The sequence below is a fragment of the Myodes glareolus genome, chromosome 6 (assembly GCF_982192425.1).
Source record: "Myodes glareolus chromosome 6, mMyoGla1.1, whole genome shotgun sequence".
NCBI classification, from domain to species: domain Eukaryota; kingdom Metazoa; phylum Chordata; class Mammalia; order Rodentia; family Cricetidae; genus Myodes; species Myodes glareolus.
Window position 1 is genome coordinate 91,761,246 of NC_142031.1, and position 27,888 is coordinate 91,789,133.

At 40.0% G+C, this 27,888-nt stretch overlaps 1 protein-coding gene across 1 annotated transcript in view; it reads left to right on the forward strand.

Annotated features, from left to right (window-relative positions):
• The first annotated feature begins 128 nt into the window (after positions 1-128).
• Positions 129-27,888, forward strand: part of Heatr5b (HEAT repeat containing 5B) — a 76,738-nt gene continuing 48,978 nt past the window's right edge. The window contains exons 1-17 of the mRNA XM_087907340.1: positions 129-221; positions 1,173-1,320; positions 4,199-4,410; positions 4,992-5,100; positions 6,278-6,427; positions 9,103-9,274; positions 10,023-10,180; positions 11,689-11,938; positions 14,499-14,654; positions 15,228-15,478; positions 18,561-18,672; positions 20,168-20,320; positions 21,509-21,608; positions 22,241-22,350; positions 23,537-23,700; positions 24,672-24,847; positions 27,203-27,308. Coding sequence (XP_087763466.1) covers positions 1,195-1,320; positions 4,199-4,410; positions 4,992-5,100; positions 6,278-6,427; positions 9,103-9,274; positions 10,023-10,180; positions 11,689-11,938; positions 14,499-14,654; positions 15,228-15,478; positions 18,561-18,672; positions 20,168-20,320; positions 21,509-21,608; positions 22,241-22,350; positions 23,537-23,700; positions 24,672-24,847; positions 27,203-27,308 — 2,505 coding nt within the window. The 5' untranslated portion in view covers positions 129-221; positions 1,173-1,194. The remainder of the gene's footprint in view (positions 222-1,172; positions 1,321-4,198; positions 4,411-4,991; positions 5,101-6,277; positions 6,428-9,102; positions 9,275-10,022; positions 10,181-11,688; positions 11,939-14,498; positions 14,655-15,227; positions 15,479-18,560; positions 18,673-20,167; positions 20,321-21,508; positions 21,609-22,240; positions 22,351-23,536; positions 23,701-24,671; positions 24,848-27,202; positions 27,309-27,888) is intronic.

Consider the following 27,888-nt stretch of genomic DNA (forward strand, 5'->3'; position numbering starts at 1 on the left):
AGTTCCATCCCACTTGTTTCTGACCGCGGATTCGTTCGGAAACTTGCGGGTGGGCGGGGTTAAGAGAGCGTGAGGAGTGCGCGTGCTCGTAACCAGCGTTCTGCGCCTGCGTACTCCTCCCTCTTCCTGCTGGCTGAAGTTTGGGAGGCGGGGCATCCGGGTCTGTCCGCCGTGACTTCTGCCGGCGGAGCTCTGCTGCTCCGCTCTTGCTAGACTAGGAGGTGAGGCGGCCCGGCGCGCTGTCAGTCTGCCTGTAGACGTGCACCGCGATCCCTGTGTCGCGGGAGGTTTGCAGAGGGCTGAGGAGGGAGTTGAAGTTTTTGAGGCCCGGGAGCCTCAGCTTCGTGGGGTTGACAGCTCGGGGACCCCCGCGACGGGAAGCTGACAACCTGGGGCGGCCCCTCGACCCCGACTCGCGTTTTCCCCAGGTTCCAAGCTGTCGCGATCCTCGGAGCAGCGGTGTGCACCGAGACACCGAGCAGTCGGGGTCTGCATCTTCGGGCCGAGGGGTTGTCTCGGGCGCTACTACTGCGGAGCCCCGCCCCTCGCCTGTCGGATGCCTGGGGTCCTTATCCTGGGCCCTGATAGCCAGGCACCGGTAAAGGTGCCTGTACACTCAGCCAGGGACGGAGAAAGCTCACCAAGAGGTGTGAGCTTGTTGCTTAAGGGGTTCTCATGGTAGAATGAATTACCGGTAATAATGCCATTTTGCAGTATTTACATTTTCCTTGCACTCCATTCTTACCTCCAGTTTAATTTTGTGTCTTCCGTTGTCTTCTCAAAATTTGGTTTTCTCAGGCTGTGTGTCAAAGAAGTTATATTGAATAAATAAGAAAGAATGAGAAGTGAAACCGTACTTTCTTTCCCTATTTTAGTGGTTGCATTTATGAGACTTGACATTTAATATTTAAAAATCCTTACATGTGGGGACTGGAGAGATGGCTCAGTGGTTAAGAACACTTGGTGCTTTTGAAAAGGACCAGGGCCCACATGATGCCTCAAATCCATCTCTAACTCCAGTTCCAGGGAGCTAACACCCTACTTTGATTGAACCCTGTGGGCAGCAGGCTCACGTGGTGCACATACATTTATGTAGGCAAAACAATCCTATACATAAATAAAAATTCCTTACATGCATTTCGTTTTTATCTTATCTAATCTGTTCGTTTAAGGTGTAAATTAAGAACATCAATAATGGAGTTAGCTCACAGCTTATTGCTAAATGAAGAAGCACTGGCTCAAATCACCGAAGCAAAGAGACCAGTGTTTATCTTTGAATGGTTAAGATTTCTTGACAAAGTCCTGGTTGCTGCCAACAAGGTAGGTATTGCTCCCCCGCTCCCATGAGATTAATATAAAGGAAAATTTAAACATCGTGTTTTGAAAATGTTATGAGTCACTCATGTCAGGAATTTCTAGTTTATCTTTCTCTTGATCAAAACCCAAACCCTGACCAAATCCTGCTTGTTGCAACCTTCGTATCTCAGCTTAGTGTGACTGGGAGAAGAAGACTCTGTGGCTGGTGTCACTCATTGTCATCAGTGCCCAGAAGTGGTCTCTGTGATGCCTGTGATCCCAGTGTCTGCATGTTCTCTCTGGGGACTTAAGAGCCTTTTACTGTTTCTTCTACTTCCTACACAGACTTTTTGATGCAAGGTTGTTTTGTCCATGTTTTGTTTATTTTTTTTAGACATTAAATGCATTCCTCAAATGAGAGCTTTGTTCAGATTTAAAAGTGAGTCAGAAGGTGTTCTGGGAAAGGTGAATTTTGTTAGTGGAATGTCAGATAGGCTAGTCCTGACCTTGCTGTCTTAGTTTGTACCTCTTGACTGATTGTTCCCTAGAAGATACTTTTCTACTCTAGTGTCTGAAGGAGATGTGGTTAATTGTTTAGGATTGAGGTACTGGGATGGGGAGCCTGAATGCTTCAACACTCAGTATGCAAATATTCACTTAATTCCTGTTTTAGTAAAGTGACCTCAGTCCACAGTTGTGCCTGATCCCTCCTTGTCCAAAACTGTCCTGTCTTACTCTTTTTTTCAGAAAACAAGCCTCTAGCCTTCTTCTAAAATGAGGAGAGAGTGTAGAAGATTTTGTGGGTTATTTTTTGGGGGAGGGGCTTTGATTTTACTTGGTGTGACATGCTTTTATTAGTTATTCATGGCTGGCCTGGGACTCATTGTGTTTCCCAGACTGGCTGCAAACAAGCAGCTGTCTTCCTGCATTAGCTGCCTAAGTGATGAAGTGCTGGACGTGATGGGCGCTCTCCAGTCCGCCCTTTTAGACTATCAACCAGTCATTGCTTTTATTTCCAGGTGAAGATTTCGTCTAACCTCAAAAGGCTCCCAGGCCTTAAAAGCATGAACTACTGGAGTACTTTGTGTCTTGATTTCTTCTTGGTTTTCTCTGTTGCGAGTCCTTGGCTTCCAGATTTTGCTTGGGTTGTTTTCCTATTGTCATGTTGAACTTGTGCTCAGATACTATTGTTCCTGCCTGGGACAATCACTTTAATTGCTAGAAAGACAGTAAATGCATGGATTCCCTTGTAACCTTTAACTGAAAATTTCACGTATCTCTTAAATCTTCTTTAACTGAACCTATGTTGTTTTCCTTCCCCTGAAAAGTCTTTTTCAAGTTATCACATAACTCAAATTATTCAAAACAATAGTCAGGACTTGTTTTATTTGGTCCCTTCCCATCTTTTCACATAGCTGATCCTCTGCGTTAAATACTTAATACTCACGTTGTTTTGTTGTGAAAGGTGTCAGTGTTACTCTTTAGTGATAGCTAATCTTATGATTTTTATCCCTGTTTCAGATGTCCAACTTTCAGAAGATAATCTCATGGGCTCCTATGTAGCTCAGTTGGCAGAGCACTCGCCTCTAACATGCAAAAAGTCCTGGATTTAATTCCCAGTACACATAAAACAATTTTATTTGGCATCCCACAGCAATAATCCCAGCCCCTGGGACATGGAAGCAGGAAGATCAAAAGTTCACAGTCATCCTCAGCTGCACAGTAAATTCAAGGGCAGCATGGGATTCCCTCTTCTGTCCTTTCTCCTCCCCTCTTTCTACACACACTCACACACACACACACACACACACACACACACACACACACCTCAGAGTTAACACGAATACATCTTAACCAAAGTAGTGATTTTCTTTTTCAAACTTATCCTTTCCCAAATCCTTAAAATCGATCTTTACTTCTTTCTTAAACCTCCTATCATGCGGACACTTCTCCAGTGTCTCTCTTCTGGGCTGTTGCAGTAGCTTTCTAATTGCCCACCCTGCTTCTGCCGTGTGTGTTCAGCAACCACAGTTTCAGCAGTCAGAATTAACTGGGTGAAATACTTAGATTACATTCCTCCTCTGCTTACAGCGCTCACTCAGAACAAACTGAATGTTCTTCAGTGTAATAATCTGGGTTCTTCATCTTTGATTGTTTTTTCCTACTTCATCCCAGCTATCCTGACCTTGCCATCAGGTGTGCTAAGCACACTTCATTTGCAAACGTTGTGCGTCTTGTTCCCACTCCCTGGGATGTTCTCCTGGATAGCTGCATAGCTCACCACTTCACATTAGAGAGAGATGTTTTTCTAATTAATTTATATAAAATAGTAAGCACTCATACCATTCATGTATTTTATATTCTATTCCTCCCCCCAGAATGTAAGTTTCATGAGAACTAGGCTTTGTTGAGTAGTACGTGGCTTGTAGTAACTGCATTGCATTAAATGAATGAGTGAATTCTAGATACTGACTAGATAGTGATTATGTGTGGATCTGGGAATTATGTTCTGTTGCTTAGATCGCCTCTAAATTTCTTTTGGTTTCCTTTACTAGCCCCTAACTTTTTGGACAACTGTATCTGCACTTTCAGGGGAAAACCTTTGATATCAGTCATTTATACATTTAGTATATGGTCTAACTTCCTAAGTTGATCTGGAACTGGCTCACACAGTAATCACTTTTGTTGAAATGAAACTTTGGACAATAAAGGGGACTAGTGATTTAATCTAGGAAAGAACGGATCATTTCTTACTGAAATTTTCATTTTTATAAAAGTTTTCATGTGTGAGTTGCGCTTAGTGAATACAGATTTTAATTATTAGAGCATCATACATGTTAAGTATTTTTGACTACAAAGTGGAAGGGTACAAGGAAATGTGATGTTCTTTTTTAAATAACAGACAGACGTAAAAGAAAAACAGAAGAAACTTGTTGAACAATTAACTGGATTAATAAGCAGCTCACCTGGACCACCTACTCGGAAATTGTTAGCTAAGAACCTTGCAGCCCTTTATAGCATTGGGGACACTTACACAGTTTTTCAAACACTAGACAAGTGTAACGACATTATCAGAAGTAAGGATGACACCGCAGCCTACTTACCAACAAAGCTGTAAGTACACTTACAGAAATCTCGGCTTGCTCTTTCGCTTTTTCTAGGTGATTTCGGGACTCCCTATCATAAAGACCCCAGTGGGTGGAACCTGAGGCATGGTACTGACAGGAAGTTCTAACTAGATCTGAGGCAGGGATGGGTGAGACCAGTCTGCTGACCCAGTCCATCCAGTTAAAGAAATGAAATGATTGTGGAATCCAGACCTTCCTGCTCATGGAACTGCTTTTGCACTAGAGAGGCAACGCTGAAGCAGAGACCATTTTGCTTACAAGTTTACTGATGAGTAGATTAAGTTGAGCCTAAAATGGTTACATAAATACAAATTAATTTTAGAAAATCAGAAACGTATAATGAATTTTCTTTAAACCTTTTGTATATTTGTGTGTTTGTGTGTGTGCGTGTGTATACATGCACACTACATTGTATGCGTGGCGATCAGAGGACTTGTGGGAGTTAGTGCTCTTTACCCTGTAGGTCCTGGAAATGGGACTCAGAACACCAGGCTTGATAGCCTCTACTCACTGAGCCCTTTTGCCAGCCCAGAAATTGTCTTACTAACCACTGAGACCATTTTACAGGGCGGCAGTGGCTTGTGTTGGGGCGTTTTATGAGAAGATGGGAAGGATGTTGGGCAGTGCATTTCCGGAAACAGTGAATAATCTGTTGAAATCCCTGAAAAGTGCAGAGGTAAGTTTTACAGCAAGTATTTAATGCCTTGATCATGACACGTGTTATGACAGATGGTTTGTTCTGTTACTGTAATGTTCGTGGTGCTTATCAGGACGGTGATTTCAGACTGTCGTGTCTCCTTTCTTCTAATGTCTGTTTCCTTCATTTCTGGAGGGGATTCCAATGGTTTTTAAACGAGTAAGCTTACCTATTACTTTTTACTTAATTCTGTTTTTCAGTCGACATTTTATATTTTTGGCATTTTTATTTTTTGTGTCACAACTAATATATCAGTTTCAGGTGTCTGCCATAATCCATTGCTGTACACTGTGCATCATAGAACAGCAGATGCTTCTTGCTCACAGTTCTGGCACCCAGCGGTCAAAGGTCACAGGGTCTTCCTTCCTCCACAGGCTCTAGGGGAGAACTGTGCCTTCTTTCTTAGATTTAATGGTTGCCAGAAACTCTGGCCTTTCCCAGCTGTGGACCACCTAGTCCATATGACTGCATTACCTTGTTTGCAGTCGTAGTCACGAGTAAAAGGGTTTAAGACTTAACATTTGTTTCTGAAGGGCGCAGAATTCAAAACTGATGATGACATCAAGTTCTGTTTTGTCGTGTCAGAGTTTGGCTATAGATCGCTTATCAATGTCTGATAAACAGAATGTAGACTGAGCTCAAGACTTGGGTATACTTTTTTATGTGTATACTTGGGAGTAAATTCAGGGCATAGCACACCCTGGGCGAGTGCTCTGTCTCTAAACTATGTCCCCAGCTTGCAGTCTCATTTCCTGTCCAGGAGAACTGACTTCTCAGATGATGTCAATACTTAGTCTTACAGTTCGGGTACTTTGTGGAATTCCTAATCCATTGCTTTTCCTCACCGTCACAATTTGGAGATAAGATAATTGGCCCCGAGAGTTGTTATATCTTAGTGTGTTCTTATTAAATAATGGGATTCGGGCTGGAGAGATGGCTTAGTGGTTAAGAGCACTGACTGCTCTTCAAGAGTCCAGGAGTTCAATTCCCAGCAGCCACGTGGTGGCTCACAGCCATCTATAATGTAGACCTGGCGCCCCCTTTTGGCATGCGGGCACACATGGAAGGAATGATGTTCACATAATAAATTAAAAAAAAAAATAATGGGATTCATTTGACAATGTGGTTTTAAAGTCTGCTTTATGTACACATTCAGTCTCAAGGGCGAAGTGAGATCCTAATGAGTCTGCAGAAAGTGCTGACTGGATTGGGGGGCGCAGCAGCTTCCTCTCACCGTGACATTTACAAGAATGCTCGATCCCTCCTAACCGACAGGTCGATGGCCGTCCGGTGTGCAGTGGCCAAGGTTAGTGCCCAGTCTGTTTATAATGTTGTCCTTTATGGTGCTTCTCTTAAACAGTTAATTTCTTTCTTTTAAAGTTCTTAAATTATGAGCATTTTTGGTTTGCTTTAATATGCTAGCTATATTTTCTAGAACTATATATGAAGGGAAGTATGTGGTATGTACTTTCATGTGGCTGTGTGATTTCTTTCATGAAAGTACAGATATTTTGAGATTTATGTGTGTCGTTTCCATAGTTCATACCTTTCTATTATTTAGTACCCTTTCATTGTATGGATGCTTCACCTTTCTTATTCCTTTACGTACCTTTGGCTATTACTAAAAAAAGCTTTTGTGAACATCTGTGTGCAGATTATTTTGTGGGCCTGTGCTTTTATTTGAGTCAATATGTTTTATTTGGAATGGCTAAGATTTGTTTAACTTTTTAAGAAACTGCTCATTTCTTTAAGTGTTTGTATAGGTTTAAATTTCTGCCTTGTTGCTTTTGTTACTGTAAGAGATTTCTATTCCTCCATGTCTTCATCATTATTTGATAATCACAGTTTTTCTTTAGTCATTCTAATAAATGTGACTGAGTGTCTCATGGTCTTAGCCTGCCTTTCTCTAATAACAAATGATAAGCATATTTTTAGGTGTTTATCATTCATATTTTATATTAAGAAAGATGTATTTCAGTAGTGCCCATTGCTTCAAATTTCTTTCATTACTGAGTTCTGAGAGTGCTTTACAGATGATTTATATATTCTTTACCTAAGATAGAATATTTCTTTGAAATCTGTGAGCTGACTTAAGGAGAGGGTTTTGGTTTTGTCTTGTGGTTTTTTAGAATCTAGTCTATCATGGGGAGATGGCAGTAGGACTTGCCTTGTAGTTTTAGGGTACAGTCTGTCATGAGGGGATGGCAGTAGGACTTGCCTTATGGTTTTAGGGTATAGTCTGTCATGGGGGGATGGCAGTAGGACTAGTGTGTGCCTGCTGTTCACATCTTGGTAGTACAGGGAACAGCGAGAGGACAGAAAACTGCTGTAAGCACCTCATTCCACAGTGACTCTCCTCCTTTAGCTAAGCCTCATCTAAAAGTCCACAGCCTTCCAAAATTGTGGGCCCATATGCAACTATAAGAAACATGGAGAGATCCTTATAACCTTTGCTACATTCCCTTGGTAGTAGCAATTTCTTACAAAGTATAGTACAGTAGTAGCACTTTGGACGTTGATATTGACATAATCCACTGGTCTTCAGATTTCCCCAGTTTTAGTTGTATTTACTTTTTGAGCATCTATGGAAATGATCATAAGAGTTTTCTTTTTTAGTCTGCTAATGTAGATCACATTGATTAGTTTTAGAATTTTAAACAGTTGTATTTCTAGGATAACTTTACTTGGCTATGATGTATCACCCTTTTCATTTGTCTCATTTTGATTTGAGGCAGGGTCTCACTGTGAAATTGTAGGTGGCCTCGAATTTGAGATCTTCATGCCTAAGCCTCCCTAGCACTAGAAATGCCTTTTGGATAGTGTTGTCTTAGAGTGATGAAATGTTTGCCTGATATTTTTGTATTTTTGTCCCTGAGGGATGTTAGTGTAAGTTTTCTTTTTCTTTTTAAAAAAATTTATTTATTTTTATTTTATATGTAAGAGTTTTGCCTGTGCGCATGTATGTGTACCAGATGCATGCCTGGTACCTATAGTGGAACAGCTGTCCTGGAACTGGAGTTATTGATGGTTGTCACACCGAGTGCTGGTAACTGAACCTGGATCCTCTATAAGTGGTCTTTATCATGGAGGCATCTCTTCAGCCCCATGGTTTTCTTTTCAGAATGTCTTCATGAAGTTTCAGGACTTAGCAGATACTGACTTCATGGAATGATTGAAAGTTCTCTTCAATTTTCTGGAAGATTTTATATAGAATTATTATTATTATTATTATTTTGTTTTTGTTTTTTGAGACAGGGTTTCTCTGTATTTTTGGAGCCTGTCCTGGAACTAGCTCTTGTAGACCAGGCTGTCCTTGAACTCACAGAGGTCCGCCTGCCTCTGCCTCCTAAATGCTGGGATTAAAGGCCTGCACCACCACCGCCCGGTTGAATTAGCATTATTTTTTGCATCAGTATTTGGTTGAATTAATCAGTGCTTAAGATTTTAAACTGCAAAGTCAATTTTGGAATATATATTACTCAGGTTATCTATTAAGTTTTGATTAAGTTGTAAATCTGCAGTGATTTTTATTTCTCTCCTTTCTAATTTTGGTAATTTGTGTCTTTTTTTCTTTTCCTTGATCAATTAGATAGATATTTAACAGATCAATTGGTGACTTAGGTTTTATTTCTATTACGTTTTGGTTTTGCTGGACCTGTACCTCAGGAGGAAAATGCTCACTTTACATGCATGAGGCCGTGGCTTGGCTTCAATTCCCTATGTTGCATAGGGGAAAAACCCAAAACTAAAAAGCCAACCACCCAAGACTGTATTTCTGTTTTCTAGATCCCTGATTTCCATTCTATCTTTAGTTCCATTTTTGCTTACTTTAAGGAATTAGGTATTTTTTTTCTTAAAGGACTTTCCTTCATTGCCTGATATGTAGTTTTGAAAACTGTTCATATGTTTGTTCAATTCTTTGTGTATTTCTGGAAATGAGCATAAGTTATAACTTACCTTTTGCCTTGTTTTTAATCACAGTGTCTTCTGGAACTACAGAATGAAGCTGTGTTCATGTGGACTGCTGAACTAGAAAACATAGCTACCCTCTGCTTTAAGGCCCTGGAAAACTCAAACTATGGGGTACGAGTTGCAGTGTCTAAACTTCTAGGCACAGTCATGGCTACAGCTTTGATGCCGAAACAGGCAACAGGTATTGTTGGCTAACCCTGCATTAGACTATTGTAGGTATTTGAAAGTTTAGAAGACATTCTCTTCTAAGTTAGTTATTGCACATGGAGGCCACTTTAAAGAGATTTAATTTGAAAGAACCTAAATGACACTTTCTTTGCAATTTGATACCTGGAGTTTAATACATTGATAATTGCTATGTAGGTCCTTTTGGGGGCTGGAGAGATAGCTCAGTGGTTAAAAGTACTTGCAACTCTTTCCACAGACCTGATTTCTTCCCCAGCACTCATATTGGGCAACTCACAACCACCTATAACTCCAGTCCCAGGGGATCTGATGCCCTCTTTGGTCCTCTGTGGGTGCCTGCACAGAAGGCATGTACATAGGAAGAAGCATGCACTTCCACATAAATAAAAGTTTAAATTAGACCTTTAGGAGGAAAAGAAAGTTGTCTGTGTCCTCATTTGGGAATGAGAACTGTCAGCAGTGGCTGGAACAGATGCCTGGAGTTCTTACTGGGTGCACACAGTCACCGTTGCTTTTCTGCTTACATAGACTTACTGAGTTGCCTTGTTCCCTAGCTCCTTCCTCTTAGCACTTTCTTGCTTCGAAAATGAATTCAAGCTTTTGTTTATAAGACATTGTGACCTTTTCTATATTATAATACTCTTAAAAATCATTACTTGGAAACTTAAGCTAGAATATTAGAAATGTTAGTAATTCTGCTTTAGAAACTCATTTGCTCTTAAACTTTCTTCTCTTCCATAAAGTCATGCGTCAGAATGTGAAGCGAGCAACGTTTGATGAAGTTTTAGAACTCATGGCCACAGGATTCCTGCGTGGAGGGTCAGGTTTCCTGAAGAGCGGAGGAGAAATGTTGAAAGTCGGTGGGTCTGTTAACCGCGAAGTGAGAGTCGGAGTGACACAGGTGTGTATTACATGTGTGAACGACTTCCGTGCAGGTCAGTTCATGGAGGACTTTCATAACAGCATACAAGAAAATTTAATGTCGGGTTTCTTTAAAAAAAAATTTAACCAATGAATGGATTAACTCAGGTTCCAGATTTCATTGCATACATGTAAGAAAGGTTGAGTCTCTTTTTTTCTTTCCTGTTTCTTTTGAGGTGGGGGGCCCTGGGTTTTGGACCCCAGGGCATTATACATTTTAGGCAAGTAAGTACCCTACCATTGAGCTACACCCCCAGACTAAAAGTTCAATTCTTGATGTATAAATGAGTCCATTTCTAGTATGTGTATGTAAACATCTAAAAAAAAAATCTCAGATTTTATTCCACAACACATAAGTTACAAAGTAAGTTTTATCTAACATGATAGTGAGCATTGGAGACTGAGATAGGCCATTCCTTAGTTCAAGACCAGGCTAGAATCCATGGTGGACACTTTGTCTCAAAAAATAAATACATGAAATAAAATAAAACTGAAATCAGAAGCAATAAAGTCCTTAAAAATAATAAAGCAAGTTGGTTTTGTTTAGAACTGTATTTAGACATTAGTAATTTAGGCATTTAGATTATAATGTTCTCCATATACCTTTTGACTAAAAATAATTGATTTATGCTTGGATTGGACTTGTCAGTGACTAATCTCTAATGGATATACAATTAAATGTGACTTGGGATTATAATTTTAAAATAATTACTAGTGGTTACTGATCTGATAACATCTGGTAAGATAACATGGCTCAGGCTCCTAGTCAAAGCCACCACAACAGTGTCTTGTCCCTGAAACAAATGTGAAATGGAAGCCATTGGTTCATGTTGGGGACCTCCCCGGCAGGTGCACTGCAGCTCTTGGTGCTGGTGTGGGATGTGAGTTTCTGTCCCGCATTGTTACCTGGCTGATCCCGAATGGACTTAGCGTTCCTTTTCACCCTCAGTACATTCCCTTTGTTCTTCATGGGTGGCTTTGTCTTGAGACTCTGCATTGTTTTGGCTTGGCATTTTAGATGTAGTGTCTCACCCAGGCTGACCTGAAACTCACTGTGATGCAGACTGCCCTTGGATTTGAGGTGATCCCCTCAATGCTGAGATTGCAGGCGTACAATACCACGCCTGGCTCTTTTCAGTAATTGTTTTATTCAATACAGGGATGGTGACACATGCCTTTAATCCTAGTCGAGGCAGGTGAGTCTTTGTGAGTTCAGACCTGGTCCACACAGTGAGTTCCAGGCCTGTTAGGACTCCACAATGAGACCCTGCCTCACACATAAACAGAAAGAACAAAAACAAAGAATTGTTTCAATCCTACTAGTAATTCCTCTGACAGAAGTCTTTTTTTAAAAAAAAAATGTGAAATTTAACTTTGCTATGTTTTAATCTCAAGTGTAACTTTTTGTGCGCTGCTATCATTGTTTCTGCAGCCACTTTCTGTCCGTTTGCCCAGAGGTAGCTAAGGCTCTGTCTTGTGTGTTTATAGGCATATGTTGTTTTTGTGACAACATTGGGTGGTCAGTGGCTGGAGCGTAGCTTTGCCACATTTTTGTCACATGTGCTTGATCTGGTTTCCCATCCCCGAGCAACACAAACACATGTGGATGCTGTGTACTCAAGGCGATGTGTCTCCTTCATCCTGAGAGCCACTGTGGGCAGTTTGTTGGGTGAGAAAGCCCAGATAGCAGCTGCCAAGGAAATCTGCCAAGCTATTGGAAAACAGATGAAAGCAGTGGGTAAGTGAAAATGATGTCACCGTGTGTGATGCTGATGACCCTAGCCATGTAGTTTAGTCCCCCACCCCTCAGTCTTGTAAGTGCTAGGGTTTTTATTCTTAATAAATACTAACATCTCTGATTGATTTGTATCTTTTGGGACTGTTTTTTTCGTAGTAAATTTGAAATAAGTTTCATATTACATTAACTCATTTTATGAGTGAATGTTTTGTGTGAAAATACACATGTGCATCATGTGCGTGCTTGGCGCCTGTGGCGGTCAAAGGGGCCTCAGATCCCCTGGACCTCGAGGTGCAGATGGTTGTGAACCACCACGTGAGTGCTGGGACTAGCCTCGTCCTCTGAGCCTTTGCCCCAGCTCCTCATACTCAGTTTTATTGAGTACTTTTAAAAATGTTAAAGCAACATGTAATTGTATTGAAACCAAATTTTAAAAATGAGTGGCATGTTGGTAAGGTTTGGGTTTTGGTTTCATTGCTTGTGTCTGTGCTGCTTTTAAGTTTCCCAGAGTGCACTGGTGTATTGTTTTTATCTTTGCGAGATTATCTGTTCTTATTTTTGTGCTTGAAGTCTTTTATATAAATATATATATTTTGCTGTTTTTCTTTCACTTCTCTAGTAGACTTAGTCTGAAGACTTAGAAAGTGATCGTTACAGACAACCGTTAGCCCCTTGCATGGTATATTGTAAGTTCAATAATTCATAATTTTAAGAAATCATCTTTAGATACAATTTTATATGACCCATGAAAGTGTATTTATTTGAGATTCAGTGTGACAATTTAGTGTTTATTATTCACACGTCATGCTCAGATCAGGGCACGTGGCTTGTCCACCACACCACACGTGAACCCTCTCTGCTTTAAACTCTTGACATCCTCCCTCCTGGCTGCTTTGTTGTACACGGTTGTCATTATGTAGTTATTTCCTGTGCTACAGGACTTAAACCCTGTAGCCCTGAAAAGAAGTCCTTTCCAGAAAGGGGTCATTCCATAAATAACATTAAATATCTGATTCATAAACAGCGGTGCCAAGATTTAAATAAGTGTCACAAAGTTCCTGCCTTTGTAGGGTGTGTAACGCACTTAGCAGACCAACGTAAGGCAAAATATAAATTGTATAAGACAGTTTAGTTTTATCACCATTGGAAATAGATATTAATTTTTAGTGAGGCAAATTGTATTGCCCCAGGAGGTCTTCGAAAATAAGGATCTAACTAAATATAATCAGTATATATAATCATTTAATTGTCTTATAATGTTAACAAAGTAAATGTACAGTTTGGTTGTTGTTTTGTCATTTTAATAGCTTAACAAACTTTTTAAATGCATAGAGATAACTGAAAATTATTAATGAGAGAGTTTTTGAATTAACAAGGTATTGTTCATAGGTATACCTAAGTTATAATCTATCCTGTATTCACAACTGGGGAAAGAGTCTCATGTTCCTTCAAGTGTTTCAGTGCCAGGAGCCTTGTGTTAAGTAGTTGATATTAATTTTATGACTATAGACTAGCTATTTGACCTTAACGATCCTAATTACTGAGTTAAGCAACATGTTTATATCAGGCAGGGATTTGTGAGCCAGACTGTATTCTCAATTAGTAGTTTGTCAAGGCATGTTTAGTTGTCTCACACGAAATACCTATTAACTCTAGTGGCTGCTGAGAGGTTTTAGGAAGAGACATGAAGACAAGTGGGAACCGGGAGGAGCGTTCAGTAAATTTAAACTCACTTCCCTTTTTAGTCTACTTTCTTGTCAGTATTTTGACAGTGAGGCCTCCAGTATATTGGAGCACTTGAAGCAGCAGTAATAACAGTAATAATAGCTACTTATGCTCACTGATGTGTTCTGTAGCAGGATGGGCTAAGTGCTCTGTGTGCATTTGTTGACCTAAGGTTAGTCAACACAAGCAAGCGCCTTTGACACAGGTAAGGAACTCGACACAGCAACATCGAGTAGCAAGCCTGTCACAGAACTTACATGCAGTTGCTATTAGAACCTAAGTCTTTTACCCCGAAATCTGTTTTGTTGGTGGTTTGTTTGTGTTTGATTTCTGTGGGGTTAGAAATTGAACTCATGACCACAAGCATGCGAGGCAAGTGCTTTACTAATGAGGTACATCCCTAAATCTGAGTCTGCTTTTTCAAAACGTTGTGAATTCCTGTGCCTCCTAAGTTGTATTTTTGGAAACATCAAACCTATACAGTATGTATTTTAGCATTGTTGTGAATCTGTTCAACAGTATTTTAATGTCAGTTCAGGGCTGGCAAGACAGCTCAGCAATCGATGGTGCTTGGCACTAGCTTGATGGCCTGAGTGCAGTCCCGAGAACAAGCGTGGCAGGACAGAGCTAATTCCAGCAATTGTTCTGTGGACTCCACACGTGAGTCCCTGCCCCAGCTCAATCAGGACTTTGTTACACGAGTTTGCCACTAAGCAATAACTGCATAGTTCCTAACATGTAGGAATCAGCTGGCATAAAATGGATCTAAGGCATATGCATTAAAAGACAATCACAACCCATTTCTCCCACATCAACACCTGATTTTGTGTTTCAGAGGCTGTAGTGAATGACACAAGCAGTGAGAACAAATCCGGAGCGGCGGACATTGCAGCAAGCCAGCACGTCATGGTCTGTGCCCTCCAGGAGCTCGGCAGCCTGGTGCAGAGTCTGAGCGCCACTGCCTCTCCTCTGATTCAGGAAGCATCCATAGGTGCGACCCCAGGGCCTGCGGGAATGCTTTCAGAAGAGAGCTGTGATGGAATTTAACTCGCAGTTACTTGTTATCATGACTACCAGATCATTGGGTTGTATTTAAATTCATCTTCACAGTAATAGGGATATTGAATTAAATATTAAAAGTTTCATGAGATAAATCAGCTGTGAGAAATATTTCTAATTGATCAAACTTTGCTGAAGACTTTCATATAACTTTATAGCAACTTTACTTATTTACTTTTTGAAAGCAGATCTAAGTAGCTGTAACCGGCATAGAACTCACTATGTAAACCAGCATGCCCTCAGACTCAAAGATCTGCCTGCCTCTGCTTCCCAAGTGCTGAGATTACAGACATGAGCCACCATGCCCAACTTCAGCATTTCACTGGATGTAATTATAGTCTTGGCACGATAGTTTCTTTAAAGCATTCTACTATTTATGAACCACAAAAGTGCTTTTTGGGAAAGGTAGGGAACTGAAATTACAGGGACTGATATTTTAATTATTATTTTATAATGAAATTGTTTTTCTTCAATAAAGAGTAATGTTTTGGGATTTTCTTTCTAGGACTTTTGGAGATTGTGACTTCCGTGCTTCTTCATCCAAGCATGGCTGCTCGGCTTGCTGCTGCATGGTGTCTGCGTTGTGTGGCTGTGGCATTGCCCTTCCAGGTGACACCATTTCTAGATAGGTGTGCAGAACGGCTCAACAACCTGAAGACTTCACCGGAAGCTGTTAGTGGATACAGTTTTGCGATGGCCGCTTTGTTGGGCGGAGTGCATCAGTGTCCTTTGGGCATTCCTCATGCCAAAGGCAAGGTATGACAGAAGTCTGCGTGCTGGCAGTGGGCTTTGCTTCCTGCTGGAGCTCTGCTGTCTTTAATGCTGAGCCAGGCAATCAGATGGCAATTGGAAATGTGAACTGTAGTTAGCAGACCCTAACAGAAATTAGATAGTTAGTCCTCCTAGGAATAATAGATTTTATCTGTGTATAATATCATGTTATAATTTGTCTTAGAAGAAAAACAGCTATGTAATAATCATTTAAAACTCATAATCTTTATTTCTGATATATATATAATTTTTATTGAGTTATATATTTTTCTCTGCTTCCCTCCCTTCCTCCCCCGTCCCCTTCTATTCTTTCCCATGGTCCCTATGCTTCCAATTTACTCAAGAAAAAGATCTTGTCTCTTTCTACTTCCCATGTAGATTAGATCCATGTATGTCTCTCTTAGAGTTCTCATTATTGTCTAGGTTCTCTGGACTTGTAATTGTAGGCTGGTTTTTCTTTGCTCTATGTCTAAAAGCTACTTATAAGTGAGTACATACTATATTTATGTTTCTGGGTTTGGGTTACTTCACTCAATATGATGTTTTCTAGCTTCATTTGCATGCAAAATTCAAGATGCCATGATTTTTTTTCACCACTCCACTATGTAAATGTACCACATTTTCCTTATCCATTCTTTGGTTGAGGAGCATTTATGTTGTCTCCAGGTTCTGGCTATGACAATGCTGCTATAAGCATAGTTGAGCTCATGTCCTTGTGGTACGATTGAGCATCCTTTGGGTATATACCCAAAAGCAGTATTGCTGGGTCTTGAGGTAGGTTGTTTTCTAATTTTTTGAGAAATCTCCACACTGACATCCAAAGCCACTGTACCAGTTTGTACTCCCACCAGCAATGGAGGAGTGTTCCCTTTACCCCACAACCTCTCCAGCATAAGTTGTCATCGGTGTTTTTTGATCTTGGCCATTCTTACAGGTGAAAGATGGAATCTCAGAGTTGTTTTGTTTTGCATTTCTCTGATGACTAAGGATGTTGAGCATTTCCTTAAGTCTCTTTCAGCCATTTTAGATTCCTCTGTTGAGAGTTCTCTGTTTAGGTCAGTACTCTTTTTTATTTTTCTTTTGATGACCAATTTCTTGAGTTCTTTGTATATTTTGGAGAGACAGATTGTGTGTGTGTGTGTGTGTGTGTGTGTGTGTGTGTGTGTGTGTTGTGCCTGGTGTTTTTTCAATTTTTAAAAATAAAATAATTACATTGCTTGTTTAAAAGTGGCAGGGAATAAACTATAGCCATATTTAGTATTTGAAATTAAATTGTTTTATTAAGCCATTACCATTCCCCCTACTTTTCTTTCCAGTGTATACTGCTATCATCACACATACTTTGAAGTATATCTTCTATGTAGTATACTACTATATATATATAGCATATACTATATATAGTATATATATATAATACTATCATAGTATATACTCTGAGTGTATAGTCTATGTAGTATACTAGTGCACATATATACATAGTATATACTACTTTCTATACCATATACATAATATATATATATACATAGTATATACTAATATCATAGTACGTACTCTGTAGTGTGTATTCTCTGAAATATACTAATACATACATATATTCATAGCACATACTACTACCATACATACTGTATACTACTTTCTCATTTGCTAATATATACATATTACAGTGTATAATATTGTCCTCCTTTCAAGGAATCTTAAGTATGTGTAACTATTGTTTGCAATTTATCTTGGGCAGTGTTGCAAGGAAGCTGCTTGTTCTTTTCCTGGCTGCCCAGACTCTCAGAAAACTATATTATTTAAGTCACTGCTTGGCCAATTACTTAAGCGTATTGTTAGCTAGCTCTTACAGCTAGAATTAACCCATTTCCATTATTTTATATTTTATCATGAGGCTTGTGGCCTACCAGCAAGGTTCCGGTTTAGGGCTAGTGTCTGCCTCCTGTGGCAGCTCTATGGCTTCTCTTGACTCGGCCATCTTTCTTCCAGCATTCAGTTTAGTTTTCCCCACCTATCTGTCTCTGTTCTGCTCTGCGCAGGCCCAAGACAGTTTCTTTATTAACCAATGGTATTCACAGCATACAGAGGGGAATTCCACATCAGGGCAGTTACAGGCTTCAGTTTTAAGCTCTCCTTTCTGTCACACTTAGACCTCCGTCCAGCTGCTACTTGAGGATTCGAGACTTTGTCACCTTTGCAATTTGATTGTTTCCTCATTGGTTTTTTCTCCTTGAACTGTTCGGTCTCCCGTGTTCCCCACACCTTTTCACTGTGGTGTTCCTAAGGGGCTGCCTGATATGCAGAATAAAGTACAGTCTTGTGTCTGGTTGACAGAGAATTGGAGCGCATAATCTGTGGTCTGCCTCTTCATTCCGAATTCCCTGTGTTCTCAGATTAACCTCCTGATCTGTCTCACGCCGTCAGCCTCTGGGCCTTTTCACAGGAAAATTTCTTGTTCTCTCTCTCAGACTTCGGCTTATTTATTCACAGGCCGCGGTTCAACCTTCTCTCTGAATTCTCACCAAAACCACCTGGTCTGTGTTAGCTTTTCCTTTGCTGACATCACTACTCAATACTATTTTATCGTTTAATCGTATGCTACGTTCTCCTTCATTCTCCCTGAATCTTCGCTATCTAGTCTCTGTGCTCTGTAAGATTAGCTTGAAGGCAGATGCCTCACAGCGGCTCAACAAGTTCTTGCATAATAGCTAGTACCAGTAAATAATACAGTTTCTTAAGTGGTTACCTGAGCTAGCACCAGTTCCAGTCCTGTATTGACATACTTAACCCTGGCAAAGGTGAGGTTGGCATTCCTGTTTTGCCAAGGTGGGAACTAAGGCAAAGATGTTAAGTTGCCCATATTAGAAAGCCAGTCTGCGGTGGGGTCAGGATGAAACTGGGCAGCATGACTCCACCCAGCACACTCTGGGTCTTCAGGAGCCATTGGTGCTGGAGCAGAGTAGCGTTCCATCAGGCGGCTCTGGAAACATGCTCGCATGAGCAGGAAGGGACAGCCGGTTTTAGTAACATCCACGAGCTGTTATTGCTTATTCATCGACTTCTCTTGCAGATGGTAGTCAGTATTGCGGAAGACCTGTTACGGACCGCTGCTCAAAACAGCAGGCTGTCTCTGCAGCGCACCCAAGCTGGCTGGCTTCTGCTTGGAGCACTCATGACTTTAGGTATAAGCATCTCGACTGACTTTGTAGCTGTCAGTGGCCCTAATGAAGATTTAATTTAAAAGTATTTAGTCTTTGAATGAGGTTAAAAATAATAAAGATTTATTATCTATTATTTGGGAGTTGATATTTCTTTTTAGTAATTATTTTTTTAGTTCAAACTTTTCTAAGTTTTACCTTTCCCAAAAGAATAGTCATGGTTTATTTAACGAGTTTAAAGTCATTGAAGGAGTGAGACTGTGGGGGGAAATGGGACTGCCTGAGCGGAGTCGTGGCTTTAGTAGCGGAGAAGTCCAGGTCCTGGTGCTGCTTCACTTTCCTGAGCGCTGTGACAAATCTTAGGTGCATGGGACAGAAGGTGCATTAGCCTTGTGCATGGGACAGAAGTGAGTATTACAGCCACGACTAGAGCTGCCTCTAGCAAAGTGGGTGTGCACACACTAAGAAGTTAAAGTCTTCCCCTGGGCACTGTATTGACCTGCTTTCTGAAGAAAAAGTGCTAGCTCTTTTCCAGAAGTTTATGCTAAGTATATTATTGGTTCATTTTAATGAACATCTTAGGAATGTAAATATTGTGTTTCGCCATCTAGCTAACCTCACACTGCCCACAAATGGAGGGGCATGCACTTCTATGTGTGAGAGTAGGTACATATGTTCATGTTCACGTGTGTTTATGGAAAATTTCTCACCAAATATTATGGATACTATAGAACACAGTTTTCTTAATGTATTCAAGGTAAATTTTAATAACATCTTGTACACATAGATACCAAAATACCAACACTTTTAAAGTAATTTTTATTGTGTTTTGGTACATACTTATTTTACCCAGTGGATGAAAGCATTCTGAAAGGAAAGTTAATTTTAAGCATAAAAGATAGAGGACGTGATCCAACCAGATTCTCTGAATGTGGCTAGCCCGGAGTCTTTCTGAAAAGCCATTGACAATGACACTGGGACTTGTTTCCTCTGCATTTACTGGATTTTGGGGATCCAGACTGTTTGGATACTCACCTTCCTGGACCTGGAGGGAGGGGGAGGAGCTTGAACTTCCCACAGGGCAGGAAACCCTGACTGCCCTTAGGGATGAAGAGGGAGGAGGAGAGGGAGTGGGGGAAGTGGGAGGGTGTTGGGAGGAGGGGCGGAAATGGAAACTTTTATAATTTAATAAAATTACTTAAAAAAAAAGATAGAGTAAAATGACAGAGGTGTTGAGAGCACTTATTAGGACTCTGGTCCTCTTCCGCTTCTGTTGTTCTCTTTATTCATTTGGTCTTGGTTTTGGTTTTGGTGCTTTTCATTTGTTGAGACAGGGTCTCATGGTAGCCCTGGCTGGCCACAGACTCCTGTGTAGCTGATGCTTGCCTTGTTTCCAGCCACTACAGTCCATGCACCGGGATTACAGGCCTGCATTGTCTGACTCAGTGAACTCTTTCTTTGACTTTTGTATTTGTATATATTGTAATTGCAGTTTTGTATTCTTTATTTGCTTGCTTAGGACCATCTGTTGTTCGTTACCACCTCCCCAAGATGTTGCTATTGTGGCGAAACGTGTTCCCCCGTTCCTTAAAGGAACTGGAGGCTGAGAAGGCCCGGGGAGATTCTTTTACCTGGCAGGTAACGCTGGAAGGTCGTGCTGGAGCTTTATGTGGTAAGAACTGAAAACATGAAAGCACTTTTGAATATTTTTATATTACTATTTAGTGATTTTTTTGTCACTAAAATATTTGTAAGTAATGGAAGAATCACTTTAAGTTTTTATTTTAATATCTGTTGTTTAATATGTGGACTCTTAGATTACAGAAACTTTATAAATAAGTCCATACTTATTATAAAGTATATAAAGTATTATTATACTAATAGCAAACTAGCATCACAACAGTAGCCGGAATGTTGCTATTACACGGTACAAATGAAGTCAAGACTGAAGAAGTGTGACAGTGTCAGGTTGGGCGCTGGGGCCCGTGCTCCTTTATTCCCAGTAGTTGCAGGCATGCCTGTCAGTGTTGAAGCAACACGTCAGATGTCCAACACAGAGAAACAAGCTCATCTGCTAAGTGCAGCTACCTTTCCTTGCATAATGAAACCACTTTTCTTGGTATTGTTCCCTGGTGTGTAAGTGTTACTGTTTGTTCAAACCCCAGCATTCCATAAAGGTGGATACAGCAGGTTTCATCTGGGAGTCAGCAAGTTCCAGGTTATATTCATTTGGGAACTAGAATTTCTATGGGTCTCTGTTCTGCTTTGGTTTCTCCTAAGCATAAAAAATGTTTCCTTCCCCACAGTTGGAGAGAGACACTTAAGGGTCGGACGGGCGGGGTTGCCAGTGTGCTCCTGCATATCTGAGGCATGCTTGGGCATAGCTGTTTCTCCATAGACCATCTGTTCACTCCATCAAGCCTTAAACTTGCTTTCTTTGTAGTCATCTGAATTCCTACTCAGAGCCTCCTAACATAGCTTCCTTCCTCCATTTTTATTTTCCTTTCCTTTTTCTGATGATTTTTCTCTGTAGTTCCTGGCTTTTCTTTTGGTTTGACACACCTTCCATTTTATGATAATTGCGAACTGTAGATGTCTTTTATTTTGTTGTGCTTTTTTTTTTCTTTGGAGACAGGGTTTCTCTATATTTTGAAGCCTGTCCTGGAACTAACTCTTGTAGACCAGGCTGTCCTCAAACTCACAGAGATCCACTTGCCTCTGCCTCCTGAGTGCTGGGATTAGAGACGTGCACCACCACCGCCTGGCTAGAGAACTGTAGATGTCCTTATTGCTCTATAATGCTTAGTGTTTATTTAGGCTTGTAAAGATTTCTCTAAATCTTTAAAAAATTTTTCTCTAGCCATGAGGAGTTTTGTTGCACATTGTCCTGAGCTCTTAACCGAGGATGCAATTAGGAAATTAATGACTCCTATTGAATGTGCCATGACCATGATGTCACAGTAAGTAAACAGTTTGGATGAAGTTAACATCTTGTGTTTGTGGTGTGTGCATGTATGTATGCATGTTCACATGTACATGTGTGTGGAGGTCAAAGGTTGACGTATGATCTCTTCCTCAGTCACTCTTCACCTTATATGTTGAGCTGAGGCCAGGACTCTCTCTTGAACTCAGGGCTCCTTGCCAGTGCTGTTAGTCTTGCTAGCCAGCTTACTCTGAGGATCTTCTGTGTCTGCCTCCCAAGTGTTGGCATTTCAGATGGGCCACCATGCCCACCCAACATGTATGTGTGTACTGAATGATTCAAAATTTGGTCCTCACAGACATTTTATATATTAATCAATGAAAATGTAGTTAGCATTTTTGTACTTCTTAATTCATATAGAAAGCATCTAAACTGTATTTTGTAAAGTGAATTTAAAAGTTGTGTTAATGGTGTGGCTTAAAATGCATTGTATTCTGAAGTGTTTCTGTTAATTTTATTATTATTGATCTCATAACTAACTGAAAACAGATTAGCTTATCAGTGTACTTTGGAAGTATTTCAATGCATTGCTAAATGGCCTCGTTCAGTGTTTATAAGTGCTGCTTGTTCTAACAACTGACTGATCCAGTTTCACTTGCGATGTTGCAGCATTCCCTCTGTAATTAAGGCCCACGGAGCCCATCTGAAAGCTAGTGCCGCAATGGTCCGGTTAAGACTTTATGACATCTTGGCTTTATTACCTCCAAAAACTTATGAAGGTAAATAAAATGTGTAGTATCTGACAAAAATTCTTCCGTATGCTTCTCGGTTCTTCATAGTATTGGAGTTCCGACCAGGATTCCCCCCTCAAAGTTTTTCCTCACATAAAGGCATTCATATTTGTTTATTTTTAAATCATATTCTGGCTCCCATTCCAAGTTCTTTATGTATATTATTATTTTGCTGTGATGCTAGCCCAATTTAAGAGGTCAAACACCTCTTCTGTAGATGAAGACCCTCAGGTGAAGAGAACATTTGCCTGTGCGTTACCTGCTAAGCGGCAGAGTTTGGATTCAGACCCAGCTGATTTACCCTCAGAGTCTGTTTTAAGTTACCATTCCCAATTACTCCATATTCTTTGTAACATAGCCAATCATTTAGGTGTCCATCATGGGAGAATAATAGTTTACTTGGCAGAAATGAAGTATATAAAGTAATATCAAACCAGTAATTTATTTCTAATACTGTTAAGCCCAGGAACTTTAGTGGGTGCTATTCAGTGTTTGCATGTATTGAACAATTAATAAATAGTGTCATATAGCATATAATATGGTTAAAATAAAGGCTGTTTTCTCTTTTTGCATTTTTATGTTACTTTTAGTTTGGACTCAAACTGCATTATATTGTGATAAATAGGAGAATACCATTATTGTATGTTAAAAATAGTACATGCCAGGCCTAGTGGTGTAGCCCTGTAATCTTAACTACTTGAAAGGCTGAGACACTAGGGTCTTAATTTTCAGACCTGTTTGGTCACGGCATGAATTTAAGGCTAGCTTTGGTGATACACTGTCCTTAAAGTAAAAATAAAGAGCTGGGAGATCTAGCCTAATGGGAGAACATTTGCCTAACACCCATGAAGCCCTTGACACCTCAGAACTGTTGGGGGAAAATCAACATTAAAATATTTAATATAAATTTTAGAATGAGAATTGTATTGTAGTATGTAACTGTAGTCTCAGGTCCCTTGAGCTCAGGACATCAAGGCCTGCCTGCCTTGGTGAGAATGAGAGGGAGGGACACAGAGGAAAGGAGAAAGAGAGGAGGTAGAGAAGAAAGGAAAAGAAAATAGTATGGCTCCTTTACAAAGGGATGGAAGCTAACTTTCTTCCTGCTAAACACAGTTCTAATTTTTGTGGACATGACAGTTATTACTTTAATCTGCTCTGATGTTCTCTGTCTTAGGATCTTTCAATGCACTGCTCAGAGAACTTGTAGCGGAATTCACTCTGACCGACAACTCAGCCAACACAACGACCTCTCTCCTTCGGTCCCTCTGCCATTATGATGACAGCGTTCTGCTGGGTTCCTGGCTTCAAGAAACTGATCATAAGTCAATTGAAGACCAGGTAGTAAAACATACGAGGAAATGCAGTTACTAGCGTAATCTAAAGCAGTGGTCCTATGGCACATTGTCATCTAAAGAAGACACCCTGGGCTACAGGACCGTTCATTGCAGTTTCTTAGACACCTGCTAGCATCTTAGAGGTGGATGAATGGTGAAAAGGGCAATAGTAGTAGTAGAATTCGGCAAAATGTCTTCATTCAGTATCTTTTGTATTTAGTTACTTGGTTGTATCTATGGCAAAACTCAGATTTAACTGGCTTTTTGGTTGTTAGTGTTTTATTTAGTCAGATTAGGAAGAAATGAGAGTTTTGGAGATTTAGAACCAAATAAATTGCTTTTATATATGAAAAAAAATATTTAACCAAGCATGATAGCACATTACCTTGATCCCAGTCCTTCTGAGCTGGAGGCCGAGACAGGCAGATATATATATACCAACCTGGTTTACATAGTAAGTCTGAGACCAGCCAGGGTTAAATAACTAGAAGCTGTCTTCAACACAAACAAACAAAAAAATCTACTTAAGTCATTTTTATGGGTTTGTTATAATGGATTCTATTTTACTTGCATGTTAAAGTGGGCATTATACAAGTGTTTAAAATGAACATAAGCCAGGCAGTGGTAGCACACGCCCTTAATCCCAGCACTTGGGAGGCAGAGACAGGTGTATCTATGTGAGTTTGAGGCCAGCCTGGTCTACAAGAGCTAGTTCCAGGACAGGCTCCAAAACTACAGAGAAACCCTGTCTCAAAAAACAAAACAAACAAATAAAAAGACAAAAAAGAAGTGAGCATGCCTCTTCTTATGTATGACTCTAGAAAATGATTCTGATAATGAATTTTTTTAATGGCAAAACTATATTTCCATCTGCTTAAAGTTTTCAGGCCTAATCACATTTTATTCCCCCACTACTTTATTTGATAACAACCTTAGTGAGTGAATGTGGACAGTCTTCATGTCCTTCTTTTGCAGCTCCAGCCGAACAGTGCGTCTGGAAGCGGAGCGCTGGAGCACGACCCTTCTTCCATTTACTTGCGGATACCTGCCGGCGAAGCCGTGCCCGGCCCTCTCCCTCTTGGGGTCTCGGTGATTGATGCATCTGTGGCTCTTTTTGGTGTTGTGTTTCCACATGTTTCTTATAAGCACAGGTTAGTGTAAAGTTAGCCGGATAGTTTAGTCAAATACAAATTATGTTTAAGAATAGATTTTTTTCCATCTCTGCTAATTCCTCAGTAACATAGGTTTTTACTTAAGCAGTATTCTCATGAATTTAATGGCATAATTTATATGTACATGATAAAATAAATTGGCTGCAAATTCCATGTAACTTGAAACTTAAAATTTAGCTCTGTGTACTAACATCTAGTACCCAATGTTTTATGGACCATGTCTTACCCAACGAAGTTTTCATACTAGTGGTTTGATAGTTTCTAAATTAAGTTGTATTTCTAATTAGAGCTATTTTCTTGGTCGTTCTATGACTGAACAAGTACATGTGTGGGAAGTCTCCTCTATTGGATTGGCTGGTGAGATGGTGCAAGCCTGCAACACAGGAAGCCAGCATAGCTGTCCCTTCTTGGAGCAGGGGATTTTGGTTGCTGTGTTCCGCATCCACAGCCTCCATCCCTGACTCTAGCAGCAGTCTGTGTAGTTGTGATTTCTCAGAAGGAAAATGGAATCATCGTAAGACCCTTTCTGATCCCTTAACTTTTACAGCGCATGCCTTAGAGTATCATTGTTTACATCCAATAGAGAATATATCTTTATACATGTAAGTTATTTGATGAATTGCTTTTAATTATGTGCTTTTCATATTTAAGCTTGATCTCATTAAGTACAATTGAGTACCACATAAATGTTAAACAACATTAAAGCTGAAAGACTATAAATTATATCCTTGCTTTAACTATAAGCACATTCAAACCCTACACTTGTGGTTTTGCCACAGTCACACAGCTACTTGTGAGATTCACTTTTGGTTACTTTTTTTTTTTTGATTGTTTGTTTTGTTTTTTTTCTTTTTGTACTTACAAAAGTGCCCAAAGCTAAACCTTTTTTGAAATCTCTGAATAGGTTCTGGTAAGCTATTCCATGTAAGAGTATTTAAAAATGTTTTTACGTTTATTTTATGTGTGTGTATGTATGTTTTTCCTACATGTATGTATGTGCACCATGTGAGTCCCTGGTGCCAGAGTATGTCAGAAGAGGACTTTGGATGCCCTGGAACTAGAGCTTTAGATGGTTGTGAGCCACTATCTGGGTGTTGGGAACTGGGTCTTCTGCAAGAGCAGCAGGTGCTCTTAACTGCTGAGCCATCTTTCCTGTATAAGATGTTTTTAAGATAAAACAACAATAACAACAACAAAAACAAAAACAAACCTAGACTACATGGAGTTTAGTTATTTTATTTAAAGAGACCCCATATCAAAATAAAAAGAAGAAAAGAAAAAATTCTACAAGGGCTGAGGAGATGGCCCTGCAGGTACAGAGACTTGCTGCCATGGCAACACGAGTCTGATCCTTGAACTCTCACAGTTGGAGAGAGCTGACTCCCACAGATCTGCCTCTGACTTCCGTGTGCTCGCCTGGCACATGAGCCTCCACATACATGCACACAAATAAATACATAATCTGTAATGAAAAGTGTTTAAAACTGCCACTCTTTTCTTCCTAATTAAAATTATGCACAGAAATAGGTAACGATTCTTCTGTCCTGTTAGAAATTCTTTAGGAGAACAGGTGAGGGGACACAGCCCTGTGATGCCTGCAGCTCAGCTCCTCGGGAGGCTGAAGCAGCAGGGGGAGAGCATAGGAGAAACTCACAGGCCTACATTAGTCATTTAAAAATCACTGACGCCAGTAACATAGAGAGTCCATTTACTTTGGCCAAAGGCTGTAGACATTCTGCTCCGTGATCCAAATGGCCCCATTGCTGTGTGTGTGTCTGTTATAAGGCAGCATGCTATGGTGGAAGTGCATTGTGGAGTCTTGCAGCTCACCTCATGTCTAGAAAGCAATGTGAGAGAAAGAAGGACGAGGCCAGGGTCCCACTGCTCCCCCAGGGCATGCCCCCAGTGAACCAGTGACCCCCACCAGCCCTGTCACTGCCTGACAGCCCAGCTCTGGGGATCCAGTCATTTCCACAGAGGCCTCTGGAACGGTATACGATACACAGTGCCAAGCATATCATATACCATAAATCAGAAATTTTTCTGGACACCCTGGTGTAAATGTTTAAGACCTGAAATTATAAACTGTTATTTTGCTAATTGAAAATTAATATTTAGTTTCTTTTCTTATTCTGTTTGAGTATATATTAATGAGTATATATTAATGAGTGTATATTAATACAGGAGGTAAAAGTCAGTTTTCAATCAGCTGTGGGAATGAAATGGACACAGTCTGAGGATATAAATGATAAATAATTTGTTTATATTTTATCTCTGCTTTTAAGCCATACTTAAATTAAAAACCACTAATGTGATCTTATTCTGTTGCTGTAGGTTACAAATGCTGGATCACTTTGCTGAATGTGTTAAGCAAGCCAAGGGTGTCCGCCAGCAGGCTGTGCAGCTCAATATATTTACTGCCGTTCTCAGTGCCCTGAAGGTAGTTACTCCTAGAACATCAGAAATGCTCTGAAAGGTGTTAGTGTGTCTTTAAAAGCCAGGCATATCAGATTATTATAGCATTGTGTTTCTATGTCTATGCATTTGGAGACTGTGACTTTATGTTAGTTCAGTACATTTACTAGAAACTTTATATGGGCTTATTATAATTAAATCAGTATTTTATATTGTAGTAATTTAAAAGTTTTCATTTCAATTTGAACATCAAATTTACCAGTAATTTCTTTTGGGATTTTCTGATATTGTCTGTTTAATGAGATCTGATTTTCTAATGAAGATTTATGAAATAAATCTTAATTTCCATTTGTGAATTAAACTGAATCAGGAAAGGATGGATTTCATAAATGAAAGAATGGTGTATGAAAGGAGTGTTCTCTGAATCAACTGGCTTTATTCTCTTAACCTTTTGAATTTCAGTTTTTATACTAAGTGCCTGCTCAATAGAGTTCATGATTATAGTATCCAGGCTATCATGGATTACTTAAAAACTTTTATATATTATTTAGTGCTAGGATTATTAAAGAATGATGATCTGATAATAAAATTCAATACAACAAAAA